Here is a 15,640-nt window from a genome sequence, read left to right as displayed (position 1 = left end):
TTCAACCTGGCTTCATTTCAGCTTGTGGCATCCTTGGTACCAGGGTCTGCAGCGACACAACGGCTTTTCATGGGCTACAGGCACACCTTGTGAGAAAGGCAACATTTCTTCACAGGGTTTGCTAGACGGGGGGAATTCTGCCCTCTTTATTTCTTGGTGCGTTTTATCTTTTATTTTTACTTTTGGATTTTCTTTTTTTTTTGTTCTCTGAAGTCGTATGCGAAACTCCACCTCGCAGAGGGCAGGAAGATGGGATGCAGCACTTAAAATGGGACACAGGTGCCACACCATTCTCAGTATCCTAAGCATGTCACTGAAAGGTTGCTGCCACCTAAGCAGCCTGCTACATACAAGCTGGTGCAAACAGCTAGTAGCTTCACTGTCATCTTGTAAGAAAGCTAGTTAACGCAACACAGATGCCCGTGAGATCTATTTGTAGAGATGAATGGCGAGGCTAAGTTAAACAGCAGCACGATCAGTGAAGTCAGGGAACTGCCTGTTCTGCCTCCAGTAAGCAAGGAAAGGCCAGTGGGATTGAGAATGGAAAAACTGCGAGGCTTATTCAGCATTTACTTCCCAACTTAATTCAATTTCCAGTTCAGCTTTACAGCTCACCTTCAAGTTACAAAGCGTATGTGTGTCCTGAATCATGAATGTGTGTTCGTGTACTGCAGATCTAGTTTTGGATTTAATGTCATCTGAGCACTTTGGCTATAAATGAGCATTGTATTTACAGGTGCTGCAGTGAGAGTTACCAGCTGAAACAAGACATGACAATTTCATTTACATTTTTCCAAGTCTGAGGCTTAATACAGATTTCCTATGGTGGAAAAAAGAAAAAGAAAAGAAAAAAGATGTGCCTAACACTAGAAATCTAGAGATTGGACCAGTCACTGAGGTTTGCTGTGTACGTTTTGTTTTTTCGGGCTCGACTTGGTAATGTGTATTTTAGGGGAGCTCAGGGCTGACCTAAAAAATCCCACAAGACTTTTGCTCCACCTGCCATCTTCTGACAGCCTGCCAGAGTGATGGAAAATGGGTGCTGCCTTGTATCAGACCTAATCCTGAACTACACACAGCAGACTGGCATCCAAGAACTCAGATTTGAGCTCTTTGGTGTGCTAAGGCCGATCTAGCCATAAATGAAAGACTCCTTCCTCAGAACGGCTCAAAGCAAGCTGAACTTGGCTTCTGGGTAGCCTTGAAAAGCTTTTCAATCTTGAAGGCATTGTGGATCTGCTCCAGGATTTCTAGTGAGCACAATGGGCTTTGTGGCACTTTGTAGCATACCCTGAGTAACTGCTGAGTAAGTCACAAGGACAAGTCTCTGCATCAAAAAGGAGTGCAATCTGAGGGGTTTGCATGTAAAAAACCCAAACAACCAAACCCAACCACTAGCAGGAAAGCAGGAGAGAGAGACAGGCATTCACAGAGTATTTGTGAATGGCTCATTTCTTTTTCCACAACTACAAGAGACACACTCTCTCTGTGACTCTAGTATTCCAACATAGACCTCAGTGACGCTTGCTCCCTGTGCGACCTAAGCCCACAGAGACCTCACTCTCACATGTGCCTGTGTGTCCTTCACTCAAATAAAAACATCCTATAAAGCACATCTGGTGAGGGTAGACCCAGACTGCAGCTTGAAACCTATCAGCTGGCTTGGGTGCAAGAGGAAGCCCTGAACCTCTTGAGGCGGTAGCGATGGGGAGGAGCTGATTACCCACAATATAGTGAGTCAACGATCTCTAACATTTGTCTGCAATGCAAAGGCAGGGAAAACCCCCACCTGACATGCAGAGCAACAAAATCGGTTCTTTGCTTCATCTCCAGAAAGCTTCTAACTCTTAACTTTCATAGTAGCATCACGTGCAACCTCTTTGTGCAGCCATGTCCTTATGATGGAGACACCTCCTGCAAATGAGGGTTCCCCAACCTCTCCCAGCGTCTCCTCTTTGAGTGATCAACACGTAAGGCATGACAAGGAGGTGAAAAACCTGCCCACTGAGCACACAGGCAAGTACAATTTCATCCTGACCCCAGCAAAGTAACTTGTTTATGCCCAGGAACAAAAGATTGGACTTTCCTTATCTGAGCCTGAAATTGCAGAGCTTTTCTTAACATTTGCTTGTCAGGGGAGTGGGGAAGGGGGGGGACAGGGAAGAAAAAAGGAAAAGGGAAAAAAAAAAACCCGAACAAAACCAGTTGTTCCTAAGACCCATACCAAACCAAACAACATTCCAGCTCCAGTATTTTATTCAATGTGTGCTGGCTTCACAAGCCCTGGATGTTATTATCTACATGGGAAGAATAAGAAATCAACAGTTCTGACCAGCAACAATGGCTGCAGAGAAAGAGTGTTTGGCAGCAGCTCGCAGGCAGGGAGGAGGGAAGGAATGCAGTGAAGAAGAGGAATGCAATGCTCTGCATGACCTACAACATTAACAGCACCCTATATTGTGGACCACCGCATTATTTTGATCACAACCACAATTTGCTTAATTGGTATTCCTGAAAAACGACAGAAGACAAGTGTTTGCATCAATTAGCTGTTGTTTCTTATTTTTCCTTGTGTACATTTTGCTCATTTTTTTCAGGTTCTTTAACTGGAAAGCTGTTATAAAAAATAAGACATGTAGCAAAGAAAAATCAGATGCTTGTTTTATTTATTTAGTCACTGTAGACACACACTCTGGTTTAAATTACAATGGATTATCTGACTAAACTGTTGGGGGAATATTTACTACATCTTTAAGAAGCCTCTCTCTCCCTCTCTCTAATTCTTTGTAAAACGCTTTCAAGGCTCTCTAAATTAATTTTTTCATTATTAAACAAGCATTTCAGATTTGTTATCTTACCTTTCATAATGTCTGCGAGTACATGTAGCAGCACTTGTGCTTCCAGGGTTACCACCTAATTCATCATAAATATGTTTCCATTGTCGACGGGCTGTTATCTGTAAAAATGGCAATGGAAAATTTAATCTTGCATCTTTACAGATTCTACAGCGTTTGCGTTCACAACAACAAATGCATGTGTGACACTTTCAGAACAGCATGTACTACAAGCACTATAAAAGCCCTCACAGAATATACAGAGTGCAAAGAGCTTTGGGTATCTTCCTTTTTGATTTTTGTGTGTGTGCGTGTTGAAAGTTAACACTATGTCTATTTTCTTTCTCTCTAAAATGGAGTGATCTGACTGATTCATTATCAAGTCACAAGCAATACAGCCTCACAAAAGAGAATCTCAATCAATATAGGGTCATTAACCATCAGAAGTTATGCAGACAAATCCCACAGTGAATTATGAAAATGAAGCTCAAACCATACTCAGCACAAATAATGATTTGAAATGAATTAGAGAAAATAAATCTGCTGCAAAACCCAAATCCACTACAGAATTCTGTAAATCCACAAAAGCATAGTCTGTAACTCTGTATGTTACAAGCTGTTTATTTTTATCCATTTATGTCAGTAAAATATATAGATCAAATGGCAATGAAATCTTAACATACTCCAATGTTAATATTTGAGCTATGTGCTTTATTGGACCACGCTGATGAAAATAAACATCTTGTAACATATTGAGTTGCATACCACGGCTCTGTTTTTTTGTACAGAAATTAGGATTATATGGAATAACAGATGGAAGACCTGGCAAAAGAATTGTTTCTGAATACCACTTCATTATTTTATATATTCTGCTGTACTTAAAACAGGAAGGAAAACAGGAATAGGACAAGCACAACAGATCACCCTCTTTTGCCTGCAGCTCACAAAGAAGGCCAGTGGAAAAACCATGTGGGCAATTTGGGGAGAGTTTTGTCATTTTCTGTGGAATGCTGTGGATTTTAATGTATTCAGCCCCGGAGGCTTCTTCGGAGTTACCCACAGAGCAGTCAATGGCGTTTACTGAGGAGGTAAAGGCAGCAATCAGAAGAAAACAAATTTTACAACTTGCAAGCAGAGGGCTGTGATTTTCATCTAAACAAGAGAAGATCGCTACCGTCATTAAATATTACAGGTTAAGAGGTGTTTCTTTCTCGCTCAATATAAAAGGGATATCCTTCCTCTACAGAAATCATTCTCCAAAGCTAAAAGTGTGGCTGGAGACTTAGCATCTGATAATGTTAAAATTTCTTTGAGTCTATTCTCCTTAGAAAACATCAGCATCTCCAACTCACTATTAGCACCTGTACATAGTTTGCACCCACAGATACAGGGAACATTTTATCTTAAACCTTATTTAAGCAAGATGGACTGACTGCACTCACTGTAACCAACCCAGAGACCACAGGCACAAGAGAGAAACTGAAATTCAAGCATCAATTCTGCCCAAACATATTATTTAAACACAAATCAAACACTCGTCTGAGGATAAGGTTAATTTTAGAGTCTATTCTGTTAAGTTCTTAGGCTGTCTCTTCCCCAGGCTACCCACACTTCCACCTATTATCACGACTAAAGGGCTTGAAGAACCAGAGTCCTAATGAGCCATAAAAGAACACCACCTCCTGAGAGTATGAACGGATGCTCCCTCCGAAACCTGAAAGGTCAAAAAAAGAGTTGGAGCCGGTGCCGTGCGGGGCACAAGTGCTGGGATGGGACGCTGCCTGCTCTCTCTGCCTCTTGCACCTTCCCATCGCCCCCTGGAGAGTCAAAAGGACAGAGGCATGGCCAGACAGCCCTTGCCTTCCGATAGCTCCCCAAAATCACTGATACCCTGGGGACTGCTGCAAGTGCCTTCATATTTCATCAAGTGTCTGGCAGCCTCAGAGACTAGGGGAACAAGGATGCCGAAAGCCAGTGTGAGGCCTGTGCTGCGGCCTTCTGGCAAGCATGGCTGGCTGGGCTTGCAAGGCTGTGGGCCAGGCCCTGATGCTTTGGCTAAGTACGGCAATGCTGTGCAGGAGCTATAAACAAAACCAAAGGATTAGTCAGCAAGAGGACTACTGCAAGTCCCCTTTTTAAACATCCCAGTGTGACTGAGAAGCATGGTCCCCTTTTTCAGAAAGAAAAATGTTAACCTCGGAGCCGAAGTCTCATTAACTGTGAGCTGATCCAGGACTGATACTCAAGCTGGAACAACAGCAAACACGACTAACTTTAAGGGGAAAAGAGAATCCCTCTGAAATCCCAGTGTCATTTCAGTGTCTCTCTTCTACTTAGAATGATGGTATTTACACAAACATTTGCCCAGCTTTATCCAATTCTGCCTCTCTGCAATGGGCCAGAACTCCTTGGCAATTAGCAGAGCTGTGCCCTCCCACATCCAGAGCTAAGTTTTAATTTGATATTCCCTGAAACGACTGTTATTCTAACAAAGCGTGGGGTTGAGTTTTCCCCTGCTCTGAAAAGTTTCAAAGTAACTGATAAATTACATCCTCAAACAATCCGGGAAAAAAAAGTGCTGCTCTGTGGAAATTTCACAGTTGTCATGCAGGGCAGCACCGCTCAAGCTGGCCAAATCCCAATCGAGGACTGCTTTTTTCTCAAGTACAAGTCCCTCCTCCAACCACCCCAGTGACCAGGAGCTTGCTGAGGAGCCAGGAAAGGACAGTGCTTGGCACTGCTTTGCTTATGGTTGCTGGTCCTACCAAAAATGCCTGCCTTGGATGCTTTTACACAGTGGTTCTATCTCCAAAAGGGTTCACGTGTGCTCCCGGTTAGGGACATGTCCATGATGGGGCACACGTGGAACAGAAAGGCAGGTAACAACAGGTATGAAGACGGTAAAATATTTTAGCTGCCTGGGCAGGGAATTTACCATAAACATTCAGGAGCAAAGTGAGTTTTTTAAGGGCGTGGAGCTATAGTGGTGTAAGACAACCAAGACCATGCAAAAATTATAACGCATGTCCTGAACACCTCCATTTCACATTTTAAATTAATTCAGCTTCAGTTTCCCGATGAAAGTTGACTCGGTCCAGCAGAAAACATACAGAAGACAACTTTTGCTGCTTTACTTCTCCAGTTTGATTTTCCCTACTCCTACCAGTATACACACCCTTCCCAGTGCCTGCCCCATTTCTAAAAGTGCAGGATGCTACAGGCTCACCCACTGATCAAGGCAATTGCAGAGGCCAGTCTCATCTCTACCAGCTTCCCATTCCAATGCTGGTATCTGTTTTAAAGCAGTCTTCTGGTTTGCAGACCCCTTCCAAAATTTGCTCCAACCTACAGCTTCACAACCCTATAGCTGGGCTGCCCAGGGACCCGAGAGCAGATCAGAGCAGGCTCCTAAAAGCACAGTATTAGGCAATGACTGGTATTCAAGGACAACCAAATAACATCAATGATTTTATCTAATAAAGTAGAGGGCTGTTTATACACATGCTTTTAATGGTGTTTTCTGCTTTGAGAAAATTTAAGGTCTTCTGCACCGCAATCCCACCTCCCTTCCTCATGGAAAGGCTTGTTTATTTTTTGCTGCTACTCTAACAGGGGAATTTCTGGTCATGGTATGTGATGTTCATAACGCTCCTCAAAACAGAGCCCTGGATATTAGCTCTGTATGAAACAAACCCAGGTAGCTTTGCATTCCACTGACATATCAGTTTCTTTGGGCCTGCCTGGACACAGGACCGCTGTACTTGTCAATCATTAATTTTTAAAAACCAAGGCACTTCATTGTCGCATCCAGGAGGCAGCAGCTAAATGGAATCCCACTGACCTTTGGCAAAATTTAAGCTGCTACACATTGAAGTTTAAGCTTCTAATTTTCTTTTTTACCCTTTATCTTTCCAAGACATCTCCAGGTAGAGTCCATTCAGCACCACAGCCTTCTGCAAACATGCCAAGGCACTCCTCTTGTGTTGGCTCAAAAGAAAAAATGCCACTTCATATCTTGCCAAGAACAACTCTTCAGACAAGTCCCAGAAGTTTCCTACCTATGAGCATCTGCACTTTGCACTCGCTAGATGTGGGGTGACTGAGAAAATTCCAGGCAATGACTGTTAAATGCCACTGCAGCCGAGGCCCCTGGAACGTGACACTGCTTTGTATTTCATCCAGGGATTCGGGGACGTTTTAAATTATTCATACTGCGAAGATCCGCTACACAGAGGGCTTTCCACACACTTGCCTATTATTAGTAACAAAGATGCCCATTTCATGTATCTTTGTTTAACAGAAACATGATCCCACCAATGCCAAAGAGACAGTTTCATCTGTTAAGGACTTAAACCAATTTGTACGGGTTGCTATTTTTATTAACCCTGTATTATGTCCAGCAAGAGGTACCCAGAGTGTGGTATTACACAGCTACAGATTACAACTAACTAAGAATTAGTAGTCAAGCTGGTAATGGACAGATGAGAAATGACCCTCGCAAGTACTCTTAACTGGTGAGCCCCTAAAATACGATATATGACACACAGTCATGACTTGACACTACTCAATATCCTGCATGTATATGCTGTATGTCCAGGTAATACTCTCTGCCAAGCCCCACTGGATTCATTCCAGCCCCTCATACATGACAATAAAGGAAAGCCAGATGGCTGAGAAAGTTGTTCGCTGTGCCTCAAACCCAATACCTGGCTGTTTTCACTAGCTTTTGGTCCTTCACTGACAGGACTGGACTCAGAGGCCTTGCATTGTTCCATGAATCTGGGCAGAAGCTGGAAAACACTCTACACAATCTCTGCTTGCTTCTCAAAGATGTTTTTAAAGCCCAATCGAGGCATCTATATATACATGGACAAGGTGGACAGGGCAGGGGATGAAAGTGAAAGTGGGCTGACTATTGTCATTCTGCCAAGCACAAGGATGTAAAATTTGCAACAGCTTTAACTGGGAGAGTTTCTACACTTACTAGTCAAAAAAAAAACCACTCACCTGTCCACTCTAAGATACCCTGTGTGATTTGGACCAATCTTTTATTTGTTTCCTGTTCATAAAATGCCTGTCACATGCTGAAGCCAAATACCTGCTTCTAAGTTTTTGGGTTTGTTTTTTTTTACAATACTTCTCAGAGAAAAGACCCGTTTCTATCTCAATGCATGGACCAGAAACTTGGGAAATTTTCAAACACGTTAAAGATGATAAAGCCCTTGTAATGCACAAGTGACTTGTTCAGGTCAGGTGGAAGGGTCCGTATGTACAAATGGTTACTAATCAGGGTAGGTTCAAGAGGGCCTTTGCTCTGCACATGACTTATCATCAACAGATACTGGTCACTGTGGGTGAGTGGTGGCTGCTGGTTGTTACTGAATTACAGCGCTCATTCCACAATTCTACACCTAAGGAGGCCTGCCTAAGATTCTGGAACCGACAGTGAGGTCCATGCCACCCCAGGCATCCAGTGCTGTGCTGAGAAATGAAACACAAAGCAAACACAAAAAGCCTCTCAGCAACGCTCGCCATGATAAAACAGATACAAACAAATGCAGCTTGGCAAACTCCATGAGCATGGGCTGGCCCTAAAGTAATAAAACCCAGGGTGTGCACAGGTCAAAGTATTGAAACAGCTACCGGTTTAACACCTAGGGAATGCGAAGCAAAGGCAGATCCATATTGAGGACAAGACTGTTAACAGCAGAGAACTAGGTCAGGAAACCTCACGGCTCCATGTTCAACTAAAACTGCAACACCAAGGTCCTCCCAGCTTCAGGCCTTCTGCAGAGAAACAGAAGCCGCTCATGTCATAAACGCAGGATCACCAGGACCATCACTTCAGCCAGAGTCACTATCAAACCAAAGTCTGTCAGAGGGTGTGAGCTACACTTGCCTTGCCACCTACTGACCAGCAAGCATTGCTTCCTTTCTTCTCTGTAAGCACCACCGGTACCTTTTCGTCAAAGGTGACAAATACTCCTGAACAGCACAGAACAACTATCACCAAGAAAGGGATAGGAGCTTTGAGACAAGGGTGGACTGATGCTACTCTGGACGACATTCTCACTACTACCAGTGGGGACTCTCTGTCCTCATGGTTCACAAGCTCACCGCACTATTCCCACTCTGCCTCATGCACAGAGGTTCACCTTCCTCGAGCATCTCTAAACCCATCCCTCTCCTTCTCATTCTGGCACTGAAACTCAGCTCTTTCCAGCAAGCCACCACATTGGGATCCCTGCTTTGATATTCGGTTCCCTTCAAGCAGGCCTGAAAGGTTGCTGAAAAACCACCCGCCTCCTTGAGTACTCGGAACATGCCGCTCTCCCATCTCCCTCCCAGCCTTCCCTTGTGCTCTGGATCAAGTTCAAGATTTTAGTCCCCATTTTCATTGCACTTTACAACTCAATTACTGTTGGCTTGTAATTGCTGTAGCAATCTATCTGTAGCAGCTATTCATTCATGTATAACCCGTGAGCACACCTACACACACCCCTGTACACAAGCATGGTATGTGCTGATTAATGGAAGATAGAGGAACAATAAAAGCCAAATCGAGCCTGCATTTTTGCCGAGAAGGTTCGACTCCGTGTCTTACAAAATCCCAGCCACGCCCATGCTAATCCACCCAGGCTGCTGATTTACAGAACAATACTCTTTATTGTATGGAAGGAAAACACCCAGGCTTGTATTTCGGTTTAAGTGACTTTCAGTTTCTCGATAGCACAGCTCTTCTTGTCATTTCTCTATGTCCCAGATTACTTCGTAAACAAAGCAAAAATACACTTCTTTCATCCAACTGCAGCAGGAACTGAACAATTTAATCTGATCATTGTGTGCAAAGAAAATATTTCCAGTGATGACATCTTCCTATGTCAATTGGTTTTTATTACAGATGTCATCTCGATGTGCCGTATTAATGCAGCTCTTTCTTCTCATTTCAAGATTTTAATCTAAGTTTGTTGCTCTAATATTTTATTGGTTCAAAATACACGCTGTAAAATCCGTGGCCATCAAATTTTCCTGTGAGCTAAAAATAAACTGCTCTTGTCAGATACAGTTAGCTGATAAAAAGTGTCAGAGACTTTTCTGAATTACTCTGATAACTTCCTGTTTACGTGGTACTGACCCTTGTCTAATAAAGATCTTTTACACTTGGAATAGGAGAAGATACTGCGGCATACTATTCCTTAACGGACAATGCTGATTACTTTTGAAAGCCTTTAATACATTTCCCATATTAGACATGAACAGATGTCAGAGATGTTGCCAAGTGAAATTTCTTTTATGCTATCTTGGCTTGTTGTACAATAATAGCCCTTACTCAACATGGGAAAAAATTACAGACCCAACTAATTTCCTTGACAGGGAAGAGTTACATATGTTTTCCACTTGTAGTTTTTACGACAAGTTTACAATTTTGCCAAACCTGGAACTAATTGGGACCGTTTCCAAAACTGGTCCAATAAACCCACAATGTGTACAGCTAGCCTAAAATGCAGCAAATGATTGTTTGCTTTGCTTTTTTTAATCTCTTTCTTTTTTTAATCTCTTTCTTTTTTTTTTCTCCTTCTCCCTAACAGGGAAAAGTTAGATTGCACAATTATTTCATTTAAGTTACTTAAACACTTACTGTTTCATATCCTCCCAGTTTTTGAGCAGCTTGAAACATAGTCCAAAGGTTAACTGTTAGAGGGACAATAAGTATTTAGATAAGCATTGCATTAACCAACATATTTCAAAGAAATGTAAATTAAACAGTTAAAAAAAAAAAAAGAAAAAGAAAAATAGAGGAGAAAAAAAAGCTCACAGACCCTGAAAAAGCTCACGTGGAACATTTTCCAAAGAGGTATTTACATAATCTGAAGAGTAAATATTAGCCCATACTATATATATTTTAATTACATATAAGAGAACACAATTAGATTCCTTAACAGGACTGGAAAAATACACTGAGACAAAGGTAATAGGCTCATTTGACTTTGCTGATAAGAGGCACGGTATAATGACTGCAGCCTGTTTCCATAACTTCGATAACAAAAATTACTCATTGGGAAGAATGTTGCTTTTAATTATTTCTTTAATGCCAATTTCATTAAGCAGGCAAGCATGAATCATGCACTGGCTCACAGAGAAAGCCTATTGATTAAACGACAATAATCAATGTTTACTGCAGCTCAGATAATGGCCTCCAGAATCAATAAACAATAAGCTGCCTTCTAACATGTCCTGTACAAACGAACCTGGGGGGAGGGAGCACAAATTAAAATTATGATAAGAATTACAGTACAAGCCTTGCCCACAGCTTGGGGCAGGTGAAAAAGGGGCAAGTTAATTCAGAAGATGTCTTGGGAGATGCTTGTTACTTTCTGCAGAACTCCTCCCCTCACACAGGCTTTTCACCCAGGCCCACTGCCCCATGGGGCTGCTGCTTGCTGCTGGTGTGTTTTATTTTATTCCTTATTTTATACTTTATTCTTTATTTTATTTCACTGTATTTCATATTTTATCTCAATTTAATTTTACTTTTTTCTTTATTTTACTTTAAATTTTTAACTATATTTTACTTTATCTATTTTACTTTATTTTTTTTCTTTATTTTACTTTAATTGCTAGAAGAAAAGCTGATGTCACAGCTCTATGAAAACACTATGCACTGTTCCACCACCAATCAGGGATCTGCCCACAGACACTCTACAAATACCTCAGGCCGCATTCAGCAGTAACATGGCAGGTTATGGAAGACCGGCTATCTCTTCCTCTGTGGGGGATGATGCTCTCTGGCTGTAGTGTACCCACAGCTTCTCCCCACTAACCTACTTATATTGGGAATGTTTGCCCAAGTTTTGCTGGACAAACAGAGTGCCCCATCCTGCAAACAATTCTGCTCTTCTTAGCATACTTACTCTGGCATTTAAGTATTTGCTGGATCAGGCCCCTAATTTATAATGAATGTCAGGCAACTTGCAGTGTATTGCAGCTAAATGTTAGCAGAGGGCCCTACGCCAGTGGGGAATTGGAGAAATAATACTGTAGCTTGTCTGTCAAGCCCACCCCTGTCCCTGTGCGTGAGGGACTGCAGAATAAAATGGGGAGGGGGGAGGGAAAAATCCCCCTCTCTTCAACACAAAACGTTCTGAAAGCCTCATTGAACCTTGCACTGTTTCAAAGCTATCAAGAGCTTTGCTTAGGCCTTGATTTAATCTGAATCAATGCATAATGCAACGAAGCTGTTCATAGTACATTAATTTTACTTCCATTTCAAGCAGCCAGTTTTCAGACAAACACTGCAATCATTCGGAGTTATATAAGTTTATAATGGCTGCTGGAGGCCTGTTGCAATCAGTGCCAATTGCTATTAGGTATGTAAATTGTTATGTAAAACATACAGGTTTGACATTCCTCATCAAAATAACACATGGCTTTAATTTGGGAGATAAATTAAAGTAAATAATATTTCGATACACGTAGTTGTCTCCCTTTAAGGAAATGAAGTATCATTCATTCTATAGATAAGGAGGAAAAAAATGCCTTTTACACCTTTTGTTGGAAAAACTGAAAGACCTACTCTGTGCTGCAGTGTTTATGTAGAATTCAGTCAGCGCTGCATCTCCTCCATCTACAACTGCTTTACAGACTGTGGCACTACAAACTGTACATGCCAAAGCAATTCTAAACATTGCATTCTGCATTAAACAGACACAGCCTGGTTTTATATTCTCCGAAGCCAGTAATTTATTAACTATAAACACATTTCAGGACTTAAAAAAATGCGATCCCTTTCTTGACCACCTTTAAATGTCTCCTTTTAATATCTGTCCTTTCGTAAAGAACATCTGGGCACAATAAAGATACGTCATGTTATTAACTCAGAAGAAAGGCATTACAGATGCTGCAGATTTACAAAACAGAAAACTAAGAGAGTTTTCAGCATGCCTATTTCTAGTCATAATCAGCGGATTTAAACCTATAAATATCCAGCAGCAACCACCCCAGAAGGAAGAGATGCAAATCTAGGCATAAGACAGTGAAATGCCTGGACTGGAAAATGTGCAGATATAAACATGGTCCCCCCCAAATCCATAAAGCTTTAAAATAGACTTCGTGTGCAAACGCCTTCTACAGAGAAGCCCAAACCATTCTAAAATGTCAACAAGAAAGTGAGAAAAAGGATACTTACTCTGCTTAAAACCTAAATAGGGTATTCGTTCAATTGGTGTTTTCCTTTCTTTCATATATTTATAAAGAGCCACAAGGAACGCCTGCTCATCAGCTCTGCATTCTTCACCTACGGCAATCTTTGATTTATCCTCACTTGAGCCTTTTTTACAGTTGCTGTTGTTACTCTTGGGTTTGGGCAAAGCTGACTTAGGCTCACATTTTACCTGGGAAAAGAAAAGATGTCATATCAGATCTGGGTAACCTTTAATTTTCGCTTAAGGAATAAATACCCTCTGCTAACAGAATGGATTGTAGGAAAAAAAAATTAAGGCCAAACCATGCAACTGTGTTTGAGGGGAAACAAAGGAAGCTATTTATAGAGCTAAATGTCTTGTTCTGAATCTTTAGTCACAACATTTTTAAATAGCCACATCTTTAAATCATTATAACCCATTGGTAATGCTCTCCAGATCTGCATTTTTATGACTATACATTGCTATGTCACAGACAGCTCCCATCTCTCACATACACTTGCCATTAGCAAGTCTAATAATAACCTTAGTTCCAGGATTAACATGGAGCATTGTCAACTCCCGTAGACAACCCTGAGAGCTGAGGGTGCTCAGCCCATTCCAGGAACGCTCAGCAGCCGGCTCTGAAACGACACATTTTTCTCTCCCTTGGCCCACCAAAACAGACGCGAACCTTGGCAGGCCCTACCCGGGCAGAGCTCTCAGCACACGTAAGTGGAGGTTCTGCTGTAGCACGGACTTAAGTCAAGCGGGTTTGAGCATCTGCTTAAACTTAAGCACAGCCCTAAGTATTTATCAGAAGGAAGAGGCTGGTAGCTGGAGCCCTCCCTGGCAGACACTGGCAGCCCTGATGCACGTGAGTCCCGGAGCTCCAGGTTGTCACACTGGCCTCCCTGCCAGATGTGTGCCAGTCAGGGAATCAGCAAACTGAAACCACTTTACCTCTCATCAGCATTCAAAAATGGGAAAAAATACCCAGTGAGACCAGCTGAATCCCCCAGTCCTCCTGAAGATAATCCTCTCATTGAATTAAGCAAATTACATCTTGAACATGCCCATAATTTTTGTACACAAAAAACAAAAAAGCAGAACCTTGCAATCCAATGTTTAAAAGCTCTCCATGACCAAGACAGGACCATTACATTTGCAGTGAAATACTGTTAAGTCCTCTAATACAAAGCTGTGGCGACGGTGGTTACATCTATTTTGGGTTTGCGCCGTGCCTTCAATACTTCTGACTGCTGTGAGGAGGTCTTCTGGCAGCTCCATACCCCATCCAAGCCATGTCATTTGTGCTCCCAGAGGAAGCAGGGAGACTCTGAGAGCCAGCATTTAGCATTTCAGGAGGACAGCAGAGGAGAGCAGGGTATCTCACTCAACAGGAAGGGAGGAGCTCTTGGTCAAGTAAGCCACTGACTCTCCTTCACATGCCTCGCTTCTAAATCTGATGCTTCCTGGGTGCTTGCTGACATTTTGGAAGTCCACACGCACTACAAAAAGCATAACGTTAAGAGCTTCTAAACAACCACCACACGTATCACAGGAGACACCATGATATGTTTATTGTCTCTCTAATAAAGTTACCCTGTGCTCAGGCACTGGGTAAGCAAAATCTCCTCTTTTGTACTTTGCTGGGGCATTAATATTGCAGAAAGCACCGACTCAAGGTTAGATGCCTCCATAGTTTCCACAGATGTTGGACAAAGCGACACTAGTTCCTAACCAGAGGGGGGAAGCGGCCACCATTTTCCAAGGTAATTGATGCTGCTGAAAAATCTCCTGGTTGGACAGTGCAGGGTACAAGCTTGCTCCTCCCAGGTAACGCAGCAGGGACTGGGTAATGGACTACTACAGGAATTTTCTGGACCAGGTACTGCTGAAGTCTGTCTGCTGTACTGCTCCATATTCTCTGGTTGCGCGGTTCAAAGAGACTGTCTTCCTATGGCCCAAGACACCACACTTTGCCTTTCAGTAACAGATAAAAGCTCATCATTTAAACTTATGCAAAGGTCCTGGGTTTTACCCAAAACTCAACAGAGCCAGTGAGACTTTTTCCTTATTAAATGCGCTTCAGATTTCCCCATCCACTTTTCTGTTCAGAGCTGTAATCCCTTGACTTTTTTTACATTGGATACTCTCAGAATTCTTTGACAGCTGCTCCTTAGAAAGTCCAGACTATACTGTCATAGCTTTGGATGCTGTACCAGAGACTGGGATAACACCCCAGTAATGAACCCACCATTCCAACACATTTGGGATCTTTAATTTGAGCTGCAACTTTGCTGTGAGCTAAAACTCAGCACAAGTTTCACTGGACCCAGGGACAATTTCTCTTAAGAACTTTACTAGGTAAAGACACTCAGCCTTCTGCAAGTGTGTTCTTTTTCACACTGGATAGTTCAGAACTGTTTGCTCAAGCAGCCTGGGCACAAACACCAAATGACACCAAAGCTCACTGCTATGCAAGCAAACCAACGGCAAGGGATGTTACTCCCAAGGAGACCAAAAGGAAGGAAAAAAAATGACATTTAAAAGCCACTGGGAGAGAGAAAACCCTGTGTCACACAGATCCTCCTTCCCTCCAGTGTACAGCGAAGTGAGGTTGAA

At 42.3% G+C, this 15,640-nt stretch overlaps 1 protein-coding gene across 2 annotated transcripts in view; it reads right to left on the bottom strand.

Annotated features, from left to right (window-relative positions):
- ARID5B (AT-rich interaction domain 5B) overlaps positions 1–15,640 on the bottom strand; it is a gene marked incomplete at its 5' end in the record, with an annotated part of 119,858 nt that overhangs the window by 16,778 nt on the left and 87,440 nt on the right. For both annotated transcript variants that reach the window (XM_084264923.1, XM_084264922.1), the window contains 3 exons: positions 2,859–2,956; positions 10,474–10,526; positions 13,021–13,225. In XM_084264923.1, the coding sequence (XP_084121049.1) occupies positions 2,859–2,956; positions 10,474–10,526; positions 13,021–13,225 (356 nt within the window). The remainder of the gene's footprint in view (positions 1–2,858; positions 2,957–10,473; positions 10,527–13,020; positions 13,226–15,640) is intronic.

This window comes from Gallinula chloropus (assembly GCF_964237585.1).
Source record: "Gallinula chloropus genome assembly, chromosome: 5".
NCBI classification, from domain to species: Eukaryota; Metazoa; Chordata; class Aves; order Gruiformes; family Rallidae; genus Gallinula; species Gallinula chloropus.
The sequence above is the reverse complement of the archived record's forward strand: the minus strand, read 5'-3'. Positions and strand labels throughout refer to the sequence as shown.